The following is a 19,720-nucleotide window of genomic DNA, read 5'->3' as shown; positions in this document are numbered from 1 at the left end:
GCTGGCTGGGTGGCTGCGAGGGCACCGTGGTGAGGCTTCCCCTGAGGCACGTCGGTCACAGCAGCCAGCAGGGTTTCAGGGGGAGGGGGGTGGCGGCACTGATTATATATATATATATATATATGGCCTCGAAAATATGGAGGCGCGGGCAGGTGTAACGCCTCAGCTGATCCGGGGACTGCCGCGTCAGCAGCCATGGCGTGCCCTTGGTCAGGGAGGGCTCGCTGCAGGCGCCGGCTGGGCCGTACCAGGCAGCTTGCGAGGGCAAAGGGTGCCAGGCGGGGTTGTGCCAGGCGGGGTTGTGCCAGGCTGGGGAGGAGTTCGGGGAGGCCGGTAGCTCTTAAACTTGAATTCCCGGCTGCTCTTCCCCTGCAAGGGCCTTTCCCGCAGCAGTTGATGCTTACTATTGTCATTAGCTTTCGAAAGGAGGCTCCCGCACCAGGCAGAGCTTGAGGTGGCTCAGACCTTTCTCGGCTGGAGCCGGTGGCAGTGCCATTGCATCGGTGTGGCACCGCGGGACAGACCCAGCACCCCGTGGCAGGGACCGGCTGTGTCAGCTGCCTCCTGCTCCCCTTCTGGGCCCTGAAAACCCAACATCACCCCACCGACTGGAGTGAAATACAAACGCCAAGGCTTGGGGTCTTTTTTTTTTGCAGGCACAGCCGTTGCACCCATCCAAATATTGCAGAGAGAGGCAGCGGCCATGCTGCTGGTGGGAGGGGGTGAGTGGTCCTGGGCTCCGGCTCAGCATCCAGCACCGGCTCCCAACGGCTCGGTCAGCGCGGAGCAGCTTGCTCACTGCCGTGGCGGCCGCCGACATTAGGGAACCCAGAGTTAAAATGTTGCTGGCTCCAGCGTCCGCAGGAAAAAAACAAGCAATTGCATTACTGAGTTGCACATCTTTCGTTTTCTTCAGGGGAAAAATAACAGGCTTTCTGGTACTCATGGTCTTTACGGACTTGTGAAAAGACAGGGAAAGGCTCTGTCACTCGGTCAAGTGGTGTGTCAGCCAAAGGCATTCTCTCTCTAGTGCATAAGCCACACGCGGCAGTTTCTGGCCGTGCTTTTTCTTCGGGAAGGAGCCGGTGTTGCTCCTTGCGGGGCTGAGCAGCAGCAGAGCAGGTCCCCGCCTGCGCCGCGCTGCCCGTGCCGCGGGGCTTTGGACGCCGGTTTTGCTCCCTCCTGAGAGCACGCCAGACCCGCACAGCTCTCTGGCCTGGAAACGGCGCTTATTCCTCCTAACGAGGACGGTGAACAGGGTGCCCTGACCAGCCGAGGCGTGCGTGGGTGGCCCACGGCCGGCAAAACCCTCTTTCCTGGTGACAGGGGCTTCGAGAGCTGCTGTGTGCAAGGCACCGATTCCCTTTTTGCTTTTAATGAAGCCATTTTTCACCTTGAAGGCCCCGTTAGAAGGGACAGGAGCGCATTGCTGTGGCCAAGCGCGGTGGGACGGTGGCTCAGCCCCAGCCCCGCGCAGAGCTGGCTCCCACGCGCTCTTCCATGGAGCAGGAGCGGAGGAGCGGCAGAGACCTCGCGTGGCAGCAAGCGGGGTCCTGAGCCACCTGCAGTGGCTGGCTGCGAGAGATACTTTTCCCGCTAACGAAGTAGTTAAAAAATAAAATAGTCCTCTGGCTTTATTAATAAACATTGTTTTCTGCTGCAGAAGTCCTTTTCCATACACTAGTAAAGCATTTTGTATAACCAGCTTCACAGTGTCTTCGCTATGCAGAACTCAAGTTTATTTTTAGGTACCTCTCTGGGGCAAATCCTATTTCCATTGAAGCTTTACGCCAGCTTAGTTTTCACTTCCAGCGAGTTAACAGAAACTGGCCGGTGGCTTCGTAAACAAACACATCACTCTGCCTTTCAGCATGGTCTGGGCTCGCTCGGCTTTTCTTCTGTATTATCTTCAATGATTAGTCCCCTTCTATGTAAAAACTATCTGCGAAGCAGACGCTGTGTTTAGTTTCAGCCCCTCCATCACTCTTTGCCATGCCTGAAGGCCTCTTTCCGCACTCCACTACTGGCTCCAGGGCCACGGGGCTGGAGAGGTCCTGGGGCAGGCATGGCCATGGGGAGCAGGAGGGACAATTTAGAGTTAATTTTCTCTGGGTTCTCTTTCTTTTTCTGATTTTACAATTTTGAACCTTTAGCAACCCAGCATTTCTTTTTTAAAGAGCGTTACTCAGAGTCTAGGGTACTTTTGAGCCTTTTGATGTCTGGAAATAGGTTTTATTAAGATCAAATATGACAATTTTTTCAGGGTTTTGGAAGGTCCAAGATAGTTGGGTTTTTCCCTTTTACATTAGCTGTAACATCTCCCACTTAAAAGCAAAAATACTCTATTATTCTCACAAATGGATGGACCTTTCCACTTGCAACTGAATTTCCTTAACATGAAACAATGCAAGAACAAGGCCTTTCTGGTTTTGATACCCCCCACCCCATTTGATTTATGAAAGCATGTGGAAAGCATATGGACAGATCGCATATGTGCTCTCACTCAGTGAGGCTAAAATTGGCTGGGTAACCCCTAACTACCGGTAACAAATCCCAAACATATTTCACATACTCAGTCATTTAAGATCTGGAAAGGCAAACAAGCCCTCAGCTGGGCAGCTCACTCCACCTAAAGGAAGCAGGAGGCAGAAACCAGTGCTCCTCCTTATTAAAATAAAGTAACAGCCAAGCCAGAGTTAAAATTAAATAATAATAATAATAATAATAAGAAGAAGAAGAAGAAGAAGAATAAGAAGAAGAAGAAGAAGAAGAAGAAGAAGAAGAAGAAGAAGAAGAAGAAGTCAACAATAATAAAAAAAAATAGTTAAAGCCACCAATAAAAAGCCAAATAATGCCTTTAAGACTGATGCTCTAGGAGCACTAAGGTCTAGCCCTTATGGTATGGCAGGGCATAGAAGACCCCTGTTAAGCGGTGGGGGTGGGAAGCTGCCATGGCACTTCCAAAGCATTTAACCTGTGTGGTCCCGATACTGGCCCCACCGGTGACACCTGAACCGGCCAATGCAGGTGGGGAGGGGACGGGGGGAGCGTTTCCACCGGGGATTTCTGCCAGTGGGGTGCTGGTGAGCGGTGCTGTGCTTGGAGACCGACACAGTCATCGAAAGGGGAGAAGACCCGGGAAAGGGAGCTCGGGGGGGACACGGCTTCTTCCTGATCCTGCTTTGCTGGCTTGATTGAGCATGAATGAGTCATTTGCAATACGTGTGCTATGCTGGTTATTTGTATTTAATCGAGTTTCATCAAGATGAATGAATAAAATTTGCAGTCTTGGGTAAAATGCTATGACTCATGTAAGAACAGAAAAGTTTGGATAGTAAAATAATAAAAGAGACTTTTGAGGGTTCTTTAAATATTTTAAATATATGTTTTGTTTTTTTCCCCTGGGACTGGCAGGTCTTGCCAGGTCTTAGTTTCCCACAGGGAAATTCTTAATTGCCACAGAGAAACCAATTCCCACAGCGTCCCTCCTGCAGCCCTGAAGTCACGATGGGGCTCCAGGACAACCCGCCCTGCCTGTGGCTCGTCCCCAGACGGCCCTTGCTCTTGGGGGTGGCTGTGGGACATGCCCGTGGCAGCAGCACCAGCATGGGCCCTCGGCTCCCTCGGGCACCTCGCCGGCAGCCAGTCCCGACCCCGAGAGTGAGTGAGAGAGACTGCTTCTCAGGGCCGCGCTTGTAAGAGAAACGCTGCCGTGTTCAGGCTGGAGCTGGATTCATAGAGTCCTCTCAGTCCCGCCAGATAAAATGATTTTATTAATAAAACATGTAAGAGGCGCAGGCTCAGGGCTGGTGACGGGGTTAGGGAGGAAGCAGAGCGGAGCTGCTGGTGAGAGGAAGCACAGGGAGAAGGGGGCTGTGAGCCCCACCCTGGCTGCCGACAGCGCAGGACCTGGCATTAAAACCAGAACGTGACGGACACAGCCCTCGGAGGATGCTGGCCCTGAAAAGATTCACTTCTGGTGCCGAAAGCCACGTTAAATGCTCAAGCCCTTGCACGGACCTGCCAGCTCACCTCGAGTCGGGAGCAGGGTCCCTGCGAGTTCAGGCACAGCTCCCCCACCCGCAGCCCCTCACCTTTCTAGGTGAGGACAAGTAAAAATAGCAGCCTCATGCATGCCCACCCAAGGACGGGAGGGCATGGGAGGGACGGGCCAAAATCCACACAGAGACTTTCAGTGAGGGTTTTTTTTAAATACATTTATTAACCAATGTTAACACATTAAATGACTCTATATATTGCTAGTCAGAGCAGCTTACAAAATGCCAGAATGCATCATAAACTGGACAGCCACAATGAATAATTACAATGTGCATAGTGGCTAAGCTCAACACTTTAATATAGCTTTATGATTTGCAGAAAAATTAATTTTAAATCATGATTCCTAAAACAATCAATTGTAATTTTACCTAAAACTTATACAAAACCAGGCCACAATCTTTTTTTTTTGTTTTGTTTTTTTTTCTTTAAAACACACAGTTTTCACGCTGTAGTAACTTGGAAATGTGCAACCGTGTCAACAGAGACAAAAAAGCCAAAGTAACACGAATCTTACTTTCATGCAGCTATCAGTTAAATATTACATATTCTGGAATGATTTTACACCAAAAATATTTCCACAATAACTTGCTTTCATAGGGGTGGATCGAAGTTTTGGAACTTGTAAAGTAATCAAACAAGATAGATTGATTTTTAGTTGTGAAGTGTTTTACAGTCACAACACAGAGGCGACAAAAGTTAATTACACATTTATCAGGCAATAATGTAGCTGTGGTAATACAAGTTACCATCTACTTACTATTTTTTCCAATCAACTTACCACTTAATTTCTGCAACATATTGGGCATTATTTGGCAGTATCTAGTCAATTAACTTATATCACCACTGTAAGTAAAAAAGATCAGGATTTCAGTGGTAGTTCACAGAAGTCTTAGTTATATTTTCATCTTTACAATGACCCTGACAAATCCTAGAGAAAACTTTTTTAAAGGCTTTCCTCCTGATTCTTCAGCTTCCATCGTTCCATCATGTAATTGCTTTCAATAAATATCAAAGATCTAAATAAATATTTACAAATTATTCCTCTAACTTCTCAAAAAATAGCTGGATGATTAATGGGCATATGACTCAGTCTAAGACCAATCTTTGAAAGAAACTAAAATGCGGAGACACTTTAAAAGAAAAGCTATTTAAGTAAGCTTTACATCTATTTAAAAAATTGTCTCTGAACATGGATGCAATTCATATATCTATATATAAAACAAACAAAAAGAAAATCATTTTTCAACTATCGATCCATTCCTATTGGTAATGCTTCGTAATCCAGACATTCCGCAAAATACAGACTTTTTACAAATCACGGCATCTTTAATACAAGAAAATTAACATGCATTATTCTTCATTCTGAGTACAGTGATGGAGCTCATTATTAGGCAATGACCCATTACTACAAACATAACGGCTTCTGTGAAACTTAAGTGCTTTTTCTCCTTTTATTATCAAGTTACAATGGACCAGGTGACACCAGATCATAGGCAGTCAAATGACGTTGGATTGGGGAGGCTGAAGGGGGGCGCAATAAAGAAATTTGTATGCCTCATAATTCCGTGTATGAATAAAGGTAGTTGTTTTTTTTGTTTTTTGGCTTTTCTTATTCTTGTTACAAGCACTCATGTTAGGACAAAGATGAAATGTGCAAACTTCAAAATTTAAATATTCATTTTTCTCTAAGATCCAGCTCAGTAAAAGATTACCCCAGTTCCCTGTGATTTTAAACTACAAGATCAAAGCTAATATTTTGTTATAAAAGTTATATATTGAAAAGAAATAATGAAAATAAAACACAGTTGGGAAATATTTAAGAAAAAATACGCAGGACTAGCACCTGCTGTGTCAACCCTGTTCCCTAAATTCAATCATGTACCCACTGGTATAACCAATAGATAATGCCTTTAAACAGTAAAATTAAGCTGAACAAAACCAGCTCAACAAGGTTAAGAAATAAATGTTACATCAAGGTAGTATGCTTCGTTTTTCTGAAACAGTTCTATACTTCTTACATTCAGATCTAGTTTTTAAATGTTCCTTTTGTTAAACTTGCATGATTTTTTTTATTTTTAGATCTGCTGTTTTTAAAGATTAAAATCTCTGTAAAACCTAAAAATGTTTTAAAATTTGCTGAAAATGCAACAAATCCTCTAGTTTAAAATTATTTAAAGTAACCTGCTCCCAAAGATGTTAAATTCATTTTGCTGACAAAATTTTGGAGGAGCATTAAACAGAAGATTGAAATTACTGTGCAAAATTTCTTTTACGAAAAGTGTTTAAAGGCTGGTGCAAAATGGGAAGCAAATTCTAAACAATTTTGGCTTCTTGGAAACAAAAACCGCTGTGTCTGAGAATAGCAATCATCGGGGTGGTTTTCTAGGGGAGGAATAACTCTTTCATCTTTTTCTGCGGCAGGTACGTTTGTGTTCAGCATGCCAGTGCTCCTGCTGACACTTGATGGAGCAGTAGGAAGTGTTCCAGCAGCAGTGGTACATGGCCTCCTCTTCACAGTTGTAGCACTGGAGAGAAGAAACGAGACAAGATTACCACCCTCGCAGGATCCCTCCTTACCGACGCACAAGTGTTCTCACCTGCTCGTGGCTGCACCGGCACATGCAGAGCAGTACTTCTCCTTTATTTATGCTTGGGGCATCCAGAGGCAGGGGGTGTTTTTCACACGTGCTGAGCAAAGCAGCAATCTTTAGCAAATCTGCACAATGGTTTCGTATTTTCCGGATTCGGGATTATTGCTTTTGAAAAAATCATCTCTCATTTAAGAAAGCTCATCTCTCAGGGCAGTGGACTGACATTTTTCAGCCACGCAGTGCAGGAACCATCTTTCACCCTACATTTGTATAATAGAACCCTGATCTATGTCTTAAAAGCTACGATAAATAAACAGGCACTTCTGGCATAAACAGGTTCTGCGCAAGCTTGAAAATCAGCGTTTCTGAGGTTTCTTTTCAAGCCTGACCTGTCCAGAGGTTGCTGGAGAAGATGCTTTTGGCCTAGGAAAATCTCAAAAAGTCACAACAATAACATTGCTGCAGAAAAGAATAATTTGTTACCAAGCGGTTTGTTATAGCCCGTTTAGGGTAGGTCTGCAAGGAGGCTACTGTCATAGGGTTTGCTGACTGCCAGACAGTGCAATCTTGTGAAAAGAAAACCTCATGCTACATCAGTGCTACTGAGAAGAGCAAGAAAGTGCCTTTTCCTTCAAGTCTTCCAGAAACCAGAGAAGGCCTGTTGTACACAGGATGGCTACATGGCTCTTGCCCCTTGTCATGCCTGCCAGGATGGCACAAAACTGAAAGAAAGAGATGCTGCACAGCCTGTGATTTCTGCAGAAATACTTGGTTCTGGGGAGTGCTGCAGCAAAGACGATTTCTACCCCAGAACACACAGAGCGTCCCAGGTTTCCTGGTAGCTGGAAGAGCTACCTGGAAAATAACCCCGTGGCCTCTGAGGAACTAAAAAAAGGTAATCAACATGCTAGTCAACACTACAGGTGGTCAACAAGGAGGTATGGCACCCACACGGGCAATGTGCCCTGTCTCCAGGTGGTTTTATACCCCTTAAGGGAGTGCTGCAAAAGCATTAACTACCATTCTGACAAAATCCTGTAAAGTAGGGTGGCATTGCTGCTAAAGGAACCACTTATGCTCAGCGCCCTTGAAAGCCAGGTTCTAATGAGCTCAGACTTGTCTTTCTGAATTTGGTCTGCTCAAAAATCAGAGAGTATCTTTATGAATCCAGTCTGAAATGCTTATTGCACAACGCGGAACAGAGGGAGGGATATCACACAGTCTGTGCAGGCTGCTATCGAACCACAGAATAACACACAATTTACTTTTTATGTCCTGTCTAGCTACAGCATTGTTAATACAACAGAGAATTACAAAGAAAACAAACCCAACTGCCTTAAAACAAAACAAAAACACAACAACCCTACACACAATTAAAAGACAGGTCCAGGAAAGGCAACATGTACATTGGCTAAACAGATCACTATTTATTTACATCAGCAATAAAGGGACTGCCCTAGCTGCATGAGAAGGGAACCTCTCCATTTTCCTTTCATAACTTCGCTCCAGGGAAGTTTATTTGTAGAAATGTCTGCAAACAAGCGTCCTCTTGAGAGCTGTTTTCCTGGTTTTTCATGTTGCTGGCTGCCCGCAAGCCTGTGGGAGCCGTTAGGATCATCCGCTGGAAAGGTGCAGGGAACAGCTGTGTCTCTCCATTACATACAGCATGGGCCTCAGCCCAGAGACCAGCTTCACATCTGCTTGCTTGGAAAGATCAAAAAAAGCTAAGACAGGAGAAGACAACTGATCTGTGGGTCCTGCACTTCCCTTTACATATGCTGCCCATAAGTGTGGGATGTAAATCTCCACTTACAAAAGGAAAATAGTGTCATCTAAGCTTGTACCAGCACATGTGGCAGAGAAGGCAAAATGCCAGCTGGCCTCAGGCCTCCTCTTTTCTTTGTATTTTCCTCTTTCTAAACGTTATGAATCACTTGGGTTTTTGTTTCAGGCAGTACACATCACAGACAATGCTCATTCACTTAAAAACAACCTGTTGCAAGTTAGTATAAATATACGTGTAAATATAATTGAAAGAGACAAGTTAAAAATTATCTTTAAAAATGAACTATGCACCAATTTACATGAGGTTTATATGCAAATAAAAGAACTGGGAGAAATTAAAAAAGCAACATTGTCAAGACTGGCACTCTAGCCTGTATTCTGGAGGCTACCAAACTGCATAATCTCATGATCATTACCCTTGCCTTTACATTTCTTCCTTTCGTTTGCTATTTACTTGAGGTATCTGTATTAAAACCAAATTTTCTGAAGGTTCAAAAATGAAATTGCGTTAAGCCAAGGGGCCTGTGACCAGTTAGACCAACAGAAAATGTTGTTCTTTAACTATGCGTTAGGACCCTGAGGGCTAGGAGCACATCTTCTCATGTGCCTGTACACCACCAGCAAAACAATCCCTTCATCCTGACTGGATTTTTTTTTTAGGTATGAGAAAAAAACAAATATAGCATGAATAATAGCAGCTGTATTCCCAAGCCTAGACATCTGCATTACGCAAAACCAGAGGTCTCTGCTTCTAATTAAAAAGCAAAGCCACCAAAATTCATTTAGTATGTGTGTTAATTACATGAGATTTTGGTAAGGAGGTATCATTATAATAGCAGCATACAAGAGCAGTACTACACACCAGGGACTGTCATTAGTACCACTGAAGGAAAATCACTGGGGAGTTGTGTAATTGGACCAACTCCAGCTGCCTGAGGCTGTGTGTTGGCAGGCAGATCCATCAGCTTGAATGCAAAGGTGTTTATCCTTACCCTCCCTCTCCTACCACATGCAAACCAGCTGCCTGTATGATGCCTTCATTTAAGGTGGTGACTGACAGATAGTTCTGGGGCCACAGAAATGGGCAAGATTGTCAAATACTCTTTATATCCTTAATTGTCTTGCTCAGAAAGAGGCTTTATTGCACATGATCGCAAGATGCAATGATGTGGTACCAGGGCACTCTCTGATGAGGCTAAAGGATATGGTAAAGGCACCCTGGAGCAGATGAAAGTAAGTCTCGGAGTCTCTTTCATAAATTCTGCCTTCAAAAACACCAAAAAGCAGCTATAGCTAAGAGTCCAGACTCACAATCAAGTTACTGTGATTGAGTTACTGCATATCAGCTGAATGGTGGCAACAGTTCACATGTGCACTCTTAACTTTTGACAGAAGAGAGCTAATTTGACATAGTTCTATAGTGGGCAAAGGCAATTCAATTTCCCTCTCAAGTGCCACAGGCAAAAGCATGCATGCAGACACCAGCAGCTGGTGACTCATTAAATACAGTAACTTGATGAAGTCGGAGACCTAAATAACTTCTCTGGTCTGAAGAGACAGGTAGACAGGGGGGAATTTTCTAACTGACAGAGACCCAAGCACTGCAGTATTGTAACGCCCACAGTAAAACCTCTGCTAGGAACAGAAATGAAGACTCTACAGGAACTCTGGCATTTGAAGTAATTCTTCTCTTTACAAAAACGCAAACTCGTAACTGTGATAGGCAGCAACCGATTGTCTCGCCTTAGTATTTATTTCACTCTTCTACAGAGCAGAGTTTTCTCTGCAGGGACCATCGTTTCATCTGTAAGAACAAGGACTAATGAGGCTGAACATAAACAAACAGCCCTTTACAGCGGAAGACAAACAGGAGCTGCGGGACGAAGCCAGGGCTGGCTGTCCCCGGGCGGCAGTGGCAGTGGGATGGCGGCTCTCCATCGCTGCTCAGATCAGCGTGCCATCTTGTGGCAAGGCACCCGCACGCTTCTCAGCCGCATCTGGCAAAATCAAAGCTCAAAAGGAGGCGAGCGGAAAATCTTGTACCCTCCCTACTGTATGTTATAGATAGCTATTCCAGTGCAGTGTGATTTCCTGAACGATGGCTTTCATTTCTTTGTTCTATGAAAATTAGCAAAGAAATAGCAAAGTCCGTATGTGTGCCAGGCTCACTGCTCCTCAGCGTAACAGCTTCCACCCGTACTCTGTTATAGGTTAGCAGCACAGTATTATAGTACTTGCAATGTTTGAGTAGATGCTGTACAGCCATGTGGGAGAACACACTTCTGGCTTGAAAAGAAAACACGAGACACAAACCAGACAAAAACAGGGAAAAGTTTGCAGCATGTAATAGAATGGTAAGTTAGATGCCTGTTTTCACTTTTCTAAAGGGCATACAAACATGTTTTTTGTAGGCAATGCTGCAGATTTGGGCTTAAGGACCGAACAAGGGAGGGAAATATATTTCAGAAAGTCATGTCTTAAATACAAAAGAACATAAAAGAGCTACAGAAAAAGCTAGGAGAGGAAAAGGCCAAAAGGATATCACTACCAGCATTATTAGCAGGGGAATCCAAACTGATGCAGCCAGATATTGTACCGTCTGGGGCCTTGAAATCAAAGGAGTGTGAACTTAATGCAAAACATGTCTTATATGGAGTAAAACTGCATTTAGAAAAAAATATTTTGATACTAATGTCTGATTGGACTCATGAAGATGGTGCTGTTAACACTACATAATTAAGATGGGAAGTAATCAGAACTTGGAGTTGAAATTTGGAGGTTAAGAAAATTTGAAAGCAGTAATATGAAGGAGAAAACATTCAAGCTGAAAGACCAGTGAAAGAGTGGTACAGTTAAAAGAAAGGAAGAAATCACCTTCAATTGGCCTGCAGTATGCATTATACATTTCCACTTATTCTCTTGTAATAAATTTTTGACACTTACCCACTGCTTCTTCTTGGTCTGGGAAATCAGTTGCTTGTGCTGGCCTGCTAGCTTCTTAATTTCTTCTAAAAATTCTTCTTTGCACTTCTCCTTTACCTGCTTACATTTTCTGTCCATCTCTCCTTGTGCGTTGGCCACAGCTTTATTTACAGCCTGCCTTTTCTCTTCTTCCATCTCTGTACGCAGCTGCCATAAGAAAGTCAGCAAAACAAGTCAATGGACAGCTATTGGAATAAAAGTATCTTCTTTAAACCTCTACTCTTTAAACCTCTGTTACTGATGTGGGTGGAGGTCACATAATTAGACATTTCTCCTATTTAGGGAACAAAAAGTTCTCTCTTTTAGAGTTATAACAAAACTTCCATCCCATAAGAAACATTCAAAATAAAAATGTCACCATATTTCTATTCTGCTAGGCATCTACAAAAACAGCTAAATAGGTTCCATGTATATTTTGTCAACGACCAGTTTACAAATTTATGAATTTATCTTAGACAAAGATTTTGTCTTTTCCAAATCTACAACTGCATATAAATCTACAGCAAGGACACAATGGAAAATACAAAATAGAACATCCCTGAGTTCAGTAAGAGGTTACTTTTAGTATCCGTTGTTGGTGGGATTCCTTTACCCTTGCTCAGTTATCTAAAAGTTTGGTGTCTTCATCCTACAGGATTAACACTTAAACTCCCTAGGTTCATTCCATAGTCCTTCATCCAGAAGGAAATTCATCTTGTCTTAAGACAGGTACTTAAGAGAGGTTAGACAAATCATCCTCTGAATTGTCCTGCTCTCTCCAGCCAAAGGTGACCAGCTGAGGCTTAGATACTGAATTTTAAACAGGTTATCATTAGATTAAGAAAATTCAAACAAATTTCAGTGAATCTATTTAATGTTTAGGCCAGAAGACTGACAAGAGAAGAATTATTTATGAATAGCATTTAAACAATGCCATTGTTTACAACCACACTTGACAATGGAGACAAAGGCTTTGGAAACGGATACTCATGAATGAACAATTAGTTTCATTTTTGGATCACAAACTGATTTCACTGGACAAGAATCAAAAAAAGCAGGAGTTTTCTGTTTAAATTAAGGTCTGTTGGTATAGAAATGGTCTAAAAAGCAATAATGAAGACTATTTTTATGTGGTCTCTTTGGAAAGGGTTTTTTGTCATTTTCTTAAAGGTGGATGTTACAAAAATAAAGAAGAATGTGAAAAAAATCCACACTCCTCCTCTCCTCAAACCAGAGTGTAGGTGGTGTTCGACAAGTGTTACCTTTTCAACTGCCTCTCGCACAACTCGCTCAGTTTCTCTTTTGTGATCAGCTTTCATCCTGTCCTTAAAATCATTAAAGATTTTGGTGTATTTGTCATGGCACATGTTCTGACACACTCCATCATTACTGGTCTGGGTGCTCCGATGCAGCATTTTTGGAGAAGAGGCACTTAACTTCTTGGTCTGAGTTGAGACTGAAACTTTTTCAATGGGCTGAGGCATTGTGGGAATTTCCTGGCTTGAACTTACTGCTTCAGTTTCAGGTTCTGGCTCCTACAGAGAAAGAACAAACTTGTAAATCCAGATATCAAAATAGAACAAGTTAACTTTCAGTTCCCCCTGGAGAAAAAATGTTACATGACTAATGCCAGCGCAATAAATGTGAAAGGTGTCTGTTGAAGACCTTTAGTGCTAATGGCATGTGGGATCCCTGAGGAAAACCAGCATGACAGTGGCTAGGCTCTTTGGTCAGGCTTTTCTGACTTCAGCTAGGAGCCCTCCAGAAGGAAGCACACGTATGGCATCAGAATGCCACACTCACCAGCCTCACTTCCCAAAAAGTATGACCAACATTAGAGCCTATGCTGAATCACTGCGGATCCCTTGGGATTACTAAAGGGTTGCTATAGATTTTTCCCCCTACCATCCTCCTTGAAGAGACTGTAGCTGCGTGGCCAAGGTGCCTGACTTGTTTTGGCAAACTCTGGGCTTACTCTGGCCCAACAGGCTCCACTGGAGTCTGTAATATTCCACTGATTTCATAGAACTGCTGCAAAGATTGATTAGTACTTCAAAGGTGCTTTGAAGATGAAAGGCTAATGAGCATCTAAGTCTGGCTTCCAATAATACAGAACTAGACTTGGATGACCACAGAAGCTTTCTGTAATTACACAATTATCAAGAAAGAAATCATAGTTACTGTAGTGTACTGTACTGAATTTAGCTGCCTATGTTATTACACTGTAACACCAATTGCTCCAGCTCTTTAGAACAGATAGAAGTAATATCCCTGCAAACTCTTATTGGTATTTGAAGTATCTGAAGACACAGATGAACATTATTTGGTTTTTTTTAACTTAGATTTTTTTAAAGCTCATTTATCAATGTACAGACAAAGCACTCAGTCCTTGTAACACCAGACTTGCTCAGGACTGGACTTAGTGCCTGTCTCTGGGATGGGGCACTGCTCACACCAATCAAAAGGCTGACTGTGTATTCCCTTTTGCAACCAATTACTCTCTAATAGGTCACTGTGATTGACTTCTGGATCACTGATCAAATATGAGCAGAGCTAAGAAGGCAAATGTTAAGACATAAATATATGAAGCAAATTACAGCATTTACTTGACAGAAAACGCAATAAAAATGACAAGACATCCTAAACTGTAGTCTCCCTATCTTGCACTCAAATATAGTTTGTGCCCCAGGGAGCACAAACTGTGCGTCACTGCCTCCATCGATGAAGGTGCCTCCTGCAGTATGGGGAGGCAGGCGCCCAGATATTAGGAGCGGCAATGTCTGTATTTCAGGCACCAGGGCCATCCCACATAACTCTGGTGCTAAAATACCTGAACCCTCCTCTGTAATAGAGTCCTGAGTCCTCTTCCAAGGACTGTGCATATGTGCAACTTTTCTCAGTCTTCAACATGCAGCTGAAACAAGGCCAAGAAAAAGTACTCAAAAGTTAGGAAAGATGAGATTTATGGCTGTCTCAGTAACTGCCCCCTTGTGTACAAGCATAATAATACAGTCCCTTGGTTATACGATCATTCAGTGTGCAAGTTGGATAAACAAGGAAGGAAGTTCCACGGACAAAGGTGGATATGACATTTTATAAACTTAATATTCTTGATCGTGCAAAATACTTTCTAATTTCTGCTGTTTATACACTTACTAACTAGCCTGAATTTGTCATTAAACAAATAATGTTGTAAGCTGACTGTTGATTTATTCATGATACAGAATATTACCACGATGACACCAGTGCCTTGCATGTGGAAGGTACAATTATGTTTGTGAGCAAGGAGGACCAAGCTGTGGGGCTGGAACTTCCAAGATTAATACTGTAAAATCAGTAAAAGGTGACAGAAATTCAAGGAGTGTCTATTAAAATTTCAGACTTTTTGTACTTTCCTATCTCTAGGTAATTGGTACTTTCCTATCTCTAGGTAATTTCTTATCTCTAGGTAACTTTCCTATCATGGTAATTGAGGTTACTTACTTCTTTCTTGAGTTCCATACTCTGGTTACGTCGTCCTTTCTTTGCTCTTGGTTCCTGAGTAACCTTCAGCTGTGAACATTAAGAAAAGCATATTGACTCATTCCAAAAACAGTTCATATAAGTAGCATTCATTGCAACATGACTTATGTACCTTTCATTTGTGATTATTTGCAATTATTTAATTTAGCAAATAGAAATTTGAATAATGTTCTTAAATGAGAATTGCATGCAATAAACTTTCCACATTATCACTGACGATTATGACTGCACGAAGGAACAAAATTAATGAACAAGTTCTAACATTCAATATGTATTTGCTAAAATACCCTTAACCTGTCTTTTCTTCATTTTACACACAAGTTCAAACACTTGTTTTCTGGAATATTCTGATATCAGTGACCCATAATTAGGCAGCAGATCTTGCTGGAAGCCAGAAAACAGCAAAAATTATGAAGATAATGTATATAGGTAAAGATAGTAAGATTATCCAGACTTCCTATAATTGATTATAACTGTATGCTTGGAGGGGTATGAAACTTCATGCTTTAGAATAAAAGCCAATCTCCAGCAATAGAAACAAGGGTGAGATCTAAGTGGATGGTATATTATCTTACAATGGCTTACAGCAAAATTCTTACTCCTGTGTTTGAAGCATCCAGTACTAGCTAGTGTTAGTGACAGGATACTGCAGATCACTGCAGAGCACTGAGTTTGATGGCTACTCTTATGTTCCTGCATCTGGGAAACCAGTGAAACAGGTGTAAGTATTAACCAAGTGACGGATGAACAGCTGGGGTGGAACAGAAAATATGCAAATGTACACTGTAAACTTTATGACTGACACTTCTGAAAAACTGGGAAAATGCTTCTGTTACCTTTCATAAATACTATTTGTGACCATTTTCCTGTTTCATCATATGTTGTTACATGACATTAAGTAAAGGGACTACAAAGGGTTAGCTAAGCAAACCAGGCTAAAAAACCCACTTTGATAAGGAGCATCCCCTTAAAGCAACATCCAGTTTTATAAGCTTTAAGTTTTCAGCTACAAATTGGATGATAGACCTGTTTGACAAAAGGGCAAAGGAAGAGGAGCAAAACACGCTGATTTTTAAAAATACAGACTTAGAGAGAGGACAGTGGTTTTAAATGAGGAAAAAAGATGGTGCCAGGGAAACGGCTGCCAAAAATACACAGAAGCATCCTGCAAGCTATGAAAATCTTACTGCCAAAGTCAGTAATAGTGAATATATAACACCCTCTTGGACAATGAATGACTAGCAAGGTTCAGCTGTGATAAGGGAATTTCCATGTAGCAATGCAAAGTTTTGTATCTTGGCCCTTTGTGCTTTTCACCTTTGTTAAAGCAATATTGTTTTTCTTGTTTTGCAGAATTATTTTTAATTACTTTAATCAGTTGCTGGTCATGTGGTCCTCAAGTGCAACGTTTGCACCTAACTTTAGTTGGACTTGCTGAAAATGTCATGGTTGGTGTTACTCAGGGATCTGTAATGCAGAATACAGTCCAAAGTGAAAATACTCCAGCTGTGAAAAGGCTGAACAGCTACAGTGCTGTCCCTTGATGGGAGTCCAAGAAGGCAGTGTTGCAGTCTATCTGATATCCATGACATTTAACTTGAACATTCCTATTTAACTTTAGAAATCTTGGTCTGTCTCATCAAGGTGCTGTAGGTGACAAACATTTTAAAACTTTCCAGAGGTCATTCAAGAAACTGAGGAAAGAGGAAAACTCTATATTCTTGCTATTACTGAGCCACAAAACATAGGGAAAGCAAGCCTTTCAATCCTCTTTTTGTCACCACAAAACTGCAGACAGTAGATTAATCAAAAATATGTCATCTTTGTACCCTTTAATAAATTGCCCTGATTGCTAACATTGTGGCAGCACTCACCTGCTCATTGCTGGTGGAAGAGATACTTGACTCTGCCTCCTCTTCCCCTTTATCCTCATTCTTTGATTTCCAGAATCTCCCCTCACGAAGAAAACGCTGGTGCAGTTCCAGCTCATCACAGGCCTTCTTCCACCCCATACTGCGTTTCACATGCAGCCGATGGATGTTAACTGTGATATCTTGAATGTTTTCAGAGGGGATCCAGGCCCTTTTGAATACACAGTACAGACAGGTTCAGAAACATTAAATACAGGTGAAGGATCTTGACCTGAGAAACTGACTTCAGAAGCAGTTTTTCACAGTGGCCAATCACTGACAATTCCTTTTTACTCAAAATTTTTGTATATTCAACACACTTGAAAAAAACCCGACTGCATACTGTTAGACGTTTGTGTTATTATAAGCACTTGTTAGGTGTGGGTGCTATGGCTGAAAGTCTTTCATTTTTCATGAGCCACAAACCTCCCCCAGCACCACCAGCAGTCACATCTCCTACCTGCTCTCTTGCTAAATGCCCTGAGTCAGACACAGAAATATCTTTACTGAAGGTTCATAAGCTAATCCAATTTAGCCATTGACCTCTTTGCTAAAACTGTCAAGGAATGTACCAAATTATCACCTTGAATAGAGACATTTTGTAGTTTGGGCCCCTGTCTATCAGGACTGAACTCATGTGGGGACTGTCATGCTCTTTTGGACTGAATTCATGCTAGTGACTTGGTTCCAAAGGTACTTTGTCCTCTGAAATATTTTCAGAGAGTCCTCATAGAGTTAGATGGGCAGCTCTTGACATTTTGAAAGGTTATACCAAGCAGCACTGGACATTAAAGAAAAAGAGTCACTGCCATGCACATGTACATAACAGAGTATACACTGTAACAAATTAAATGTCTGCGGACAGATTCTCAATTCTTGCAATATAAATTTCATTTCAATGAAGTAAAAGAAACAATGCTAATTTATACCAACCAGGAATTTGGCCTTTTGTCCAAGTCCAGCACAGTGACTAAACAATGGCACTCTAGTAAAATGTATTTTGCCTTTTCTATCGCCACACGTTTTAAGAAGTTGCAAGCACCTCATCCCACAAGTGTCATGTTACTTTATTAAATAGTTTGAAGCTGTGTGAACTTAATGCCAAAACTACTAATGAGATAAGCTGTATTTGCAAACAGATTCAAGGTAAATCATTCTGTGACTGAGACACAAATAAAGATCCTTTACCCACTTTATGCCTGTTAGAAAATCTTGGTAGTTCATGTAACAAATGAAAACATGTTATATACTATGCAAGTTACACTAAAGCAACTTAAATAAACAGCCTCATAAAACAGTGTTACTGAATTGTCTAGGCCCTTTTGGGATGCACCAAAATATACCACCTTCCCAACAACCATGAATTACCTTGCAAATGTCTCCTCTCCTCACATTATAGGCACATAAATCAAACAGCAAAAACAATCAGTACATCCACTGTACTAACACTACTATAACCCTCCCCAAATGCTCAACAAACAACTGGAGATGGAAGAAAAAGCTGATCTCTAAGAGTGAAGTTTCCAATGCAAAGAGTTATTCTCTGAAACTGCAAACTGGCTCACAGCAGGAGCTCTGTCAATGTTCTAGCAGTGAGACAGACACATTTTAGATGCATATTACGTTACTAAAACACAAAATTGCAATGTGCCTGCTCAGAAGAGAAAATTGCATAAAGTCAATACTGCTGGTAGTAAAGAGTACATTTCTGTCCAATTTTCACCTTGGCCTGGATTAGCAGGCTGCTACTGATTTGAAGAAACAGTTGAAGTTCACTTGCTTTCTTTAATTAAAATTACATTAAGTAACATCCCTATAGCAACTGTGGAAAGGGAATCTGAGCCATTTGGCAACTTCGGATGTGTTAGACTGAGCTTTAAATTTTCTGAAACAATTATGGCAAAGTACTCAGTCTTTCTAATGTTGGCAACTAGCTGAGCCAGGATTTACAATGTGATAGATGAGATAAATTCTTTTAAGTATTGTTTGTAAAAAGCAGCACATGGAATTAATAAATTACCTTTGGTGGTGATGGCCAAAAAAGCGAACATCAACTTGATTGTCCTCTTTCTGCATGACTTTGGCTGGCCAAAACCCAAAGCCTTTCATTTTGGCCCAAACCAACTCATGATTAGGTATCTGGAAAAAATATTGTATTTATTATTGGATACGAAGTATTATATTGATATCTCCCACAAATATTTTGCTGTAATACTATGCTAGTATCTTAAGAATATGGTTGCTGTTTACGTCTAGTGCTATTTTCATTTTTATCTTCTTACAATACATATTTCCCTGTTAGATGTATTGCTTGGATCAAAGTAAAAAAAATACAGAGTCTGAATAGGGCATAACTGTGTATTGAAAACAGAGATCTTAAGCAGCCCAAAAATTAAACTTGTCTTTATAGCTTCATCCAGGAGCAAACTTTTATTTCTGTAAACTCCTTATTTTCTTGTGAGACTGTTGTAACTGGCTGATAACCAAGTTTTATAACCTATATTGTTACAGCTTTGAACTTCAATCAACATTTCACTTGTGTAAAATATCTAGGCTTACAGAGTCTTAACCATGCTTTTGAAACAAGCCTACTGAAATGGAATATTCAATTCATTAATGACACCAAAACTGCAGGCTTTTATACAGAAAAGCAAACAAATAAAAATCTGTGTCAGCAACGTACACAAGGATAGCAGAACCAATTGTCAGGTCGCGCGTTTGACAAATAGAAACAGTTCTTGCAAAGCTGCAGTTCATCCAGCTGAAAAACAAAAAAAGGTAAATAAGCCCAAAAAATCCTATTTATGTGACTTCAGTAGTATCCCTCTCTCTTAAGTAGTAAAATTTTTCAGCCCTGCTTGCTAATTTGGTGGAGTTATTTCTGTTTGTGCA

The 19,720-nt window shown here is 41.6% G+C and overlaps 1 protein-coding gene across 8 annotated transcripts in view; it reads right to left on the bottom strand.

Moving 5' to 3' along the window:
• Positions 1-4,212: 4,212 nt before the first annotated feature.
• Positions 4,213-19,720, bottom strand: part of ZMYND11 (zinc finger MYND-type containing 11) — a 116,216-nt gene continuing 100,708 nt past the window's right edge. For all 8 annotated transcript variants that reach the window (XM_075492409.1, XM_075492407.1, XM_075492408.1 and 5 more), the window contains 7 exons: positions 19,512-19,589; positions 18,849-18,967; positions 16,793-17,000; positions 14,880-14,948; positions 12,659-12,931; positions 11,379-11,564; positions 4,213-6,584 (listed from right to left, as the gene is read on the bottom strand). In XM_075492409.1, coding sequence (XP_075348524.1) covers positions 6,462-6,584; positions 11,379-11,564; positions 12,659-12,931; positions 14,880-14,948; positions 16,793-17,000; positions 18,849-18,967; positions 19,512-19,589 — 1,056 coding nt within the window. In that variant the 3' untranslated portion in view covers positions 4,213-6,461. The remainder of the gene's footprint in view (positions 6,585-11,378; positions 11,565-12,658; positions 12,932-14,879; positions 14,949-16,792; positions 17,001-18,848; positions 18,968-19,511; positions 19,590-19,720) is intronic.

The sequence above is a fragment of the Mycteria americana genome, chromosome 2, assembly GCF_035582795.1.
Source record: "Mycteria americana isolate JAX WOST 10 ecotype Jacksonville Zoo and Gardens chromosome 2, USCA_MyAme_1.0, whole genome shotgun sequence".
NCBI classification, from domain to species: domain Eukaryota; kingdom Metazoa; phylum Chordata; class Aves; order Ciconiiformes; family Ciconiidae; genus Mycteria; species Mycteria americana.
The sequence above is the reverse complement of the archived record's forward strand: the minus strand, read 5'-3'. Positions and strand labels throughout refer to the sequence as shown.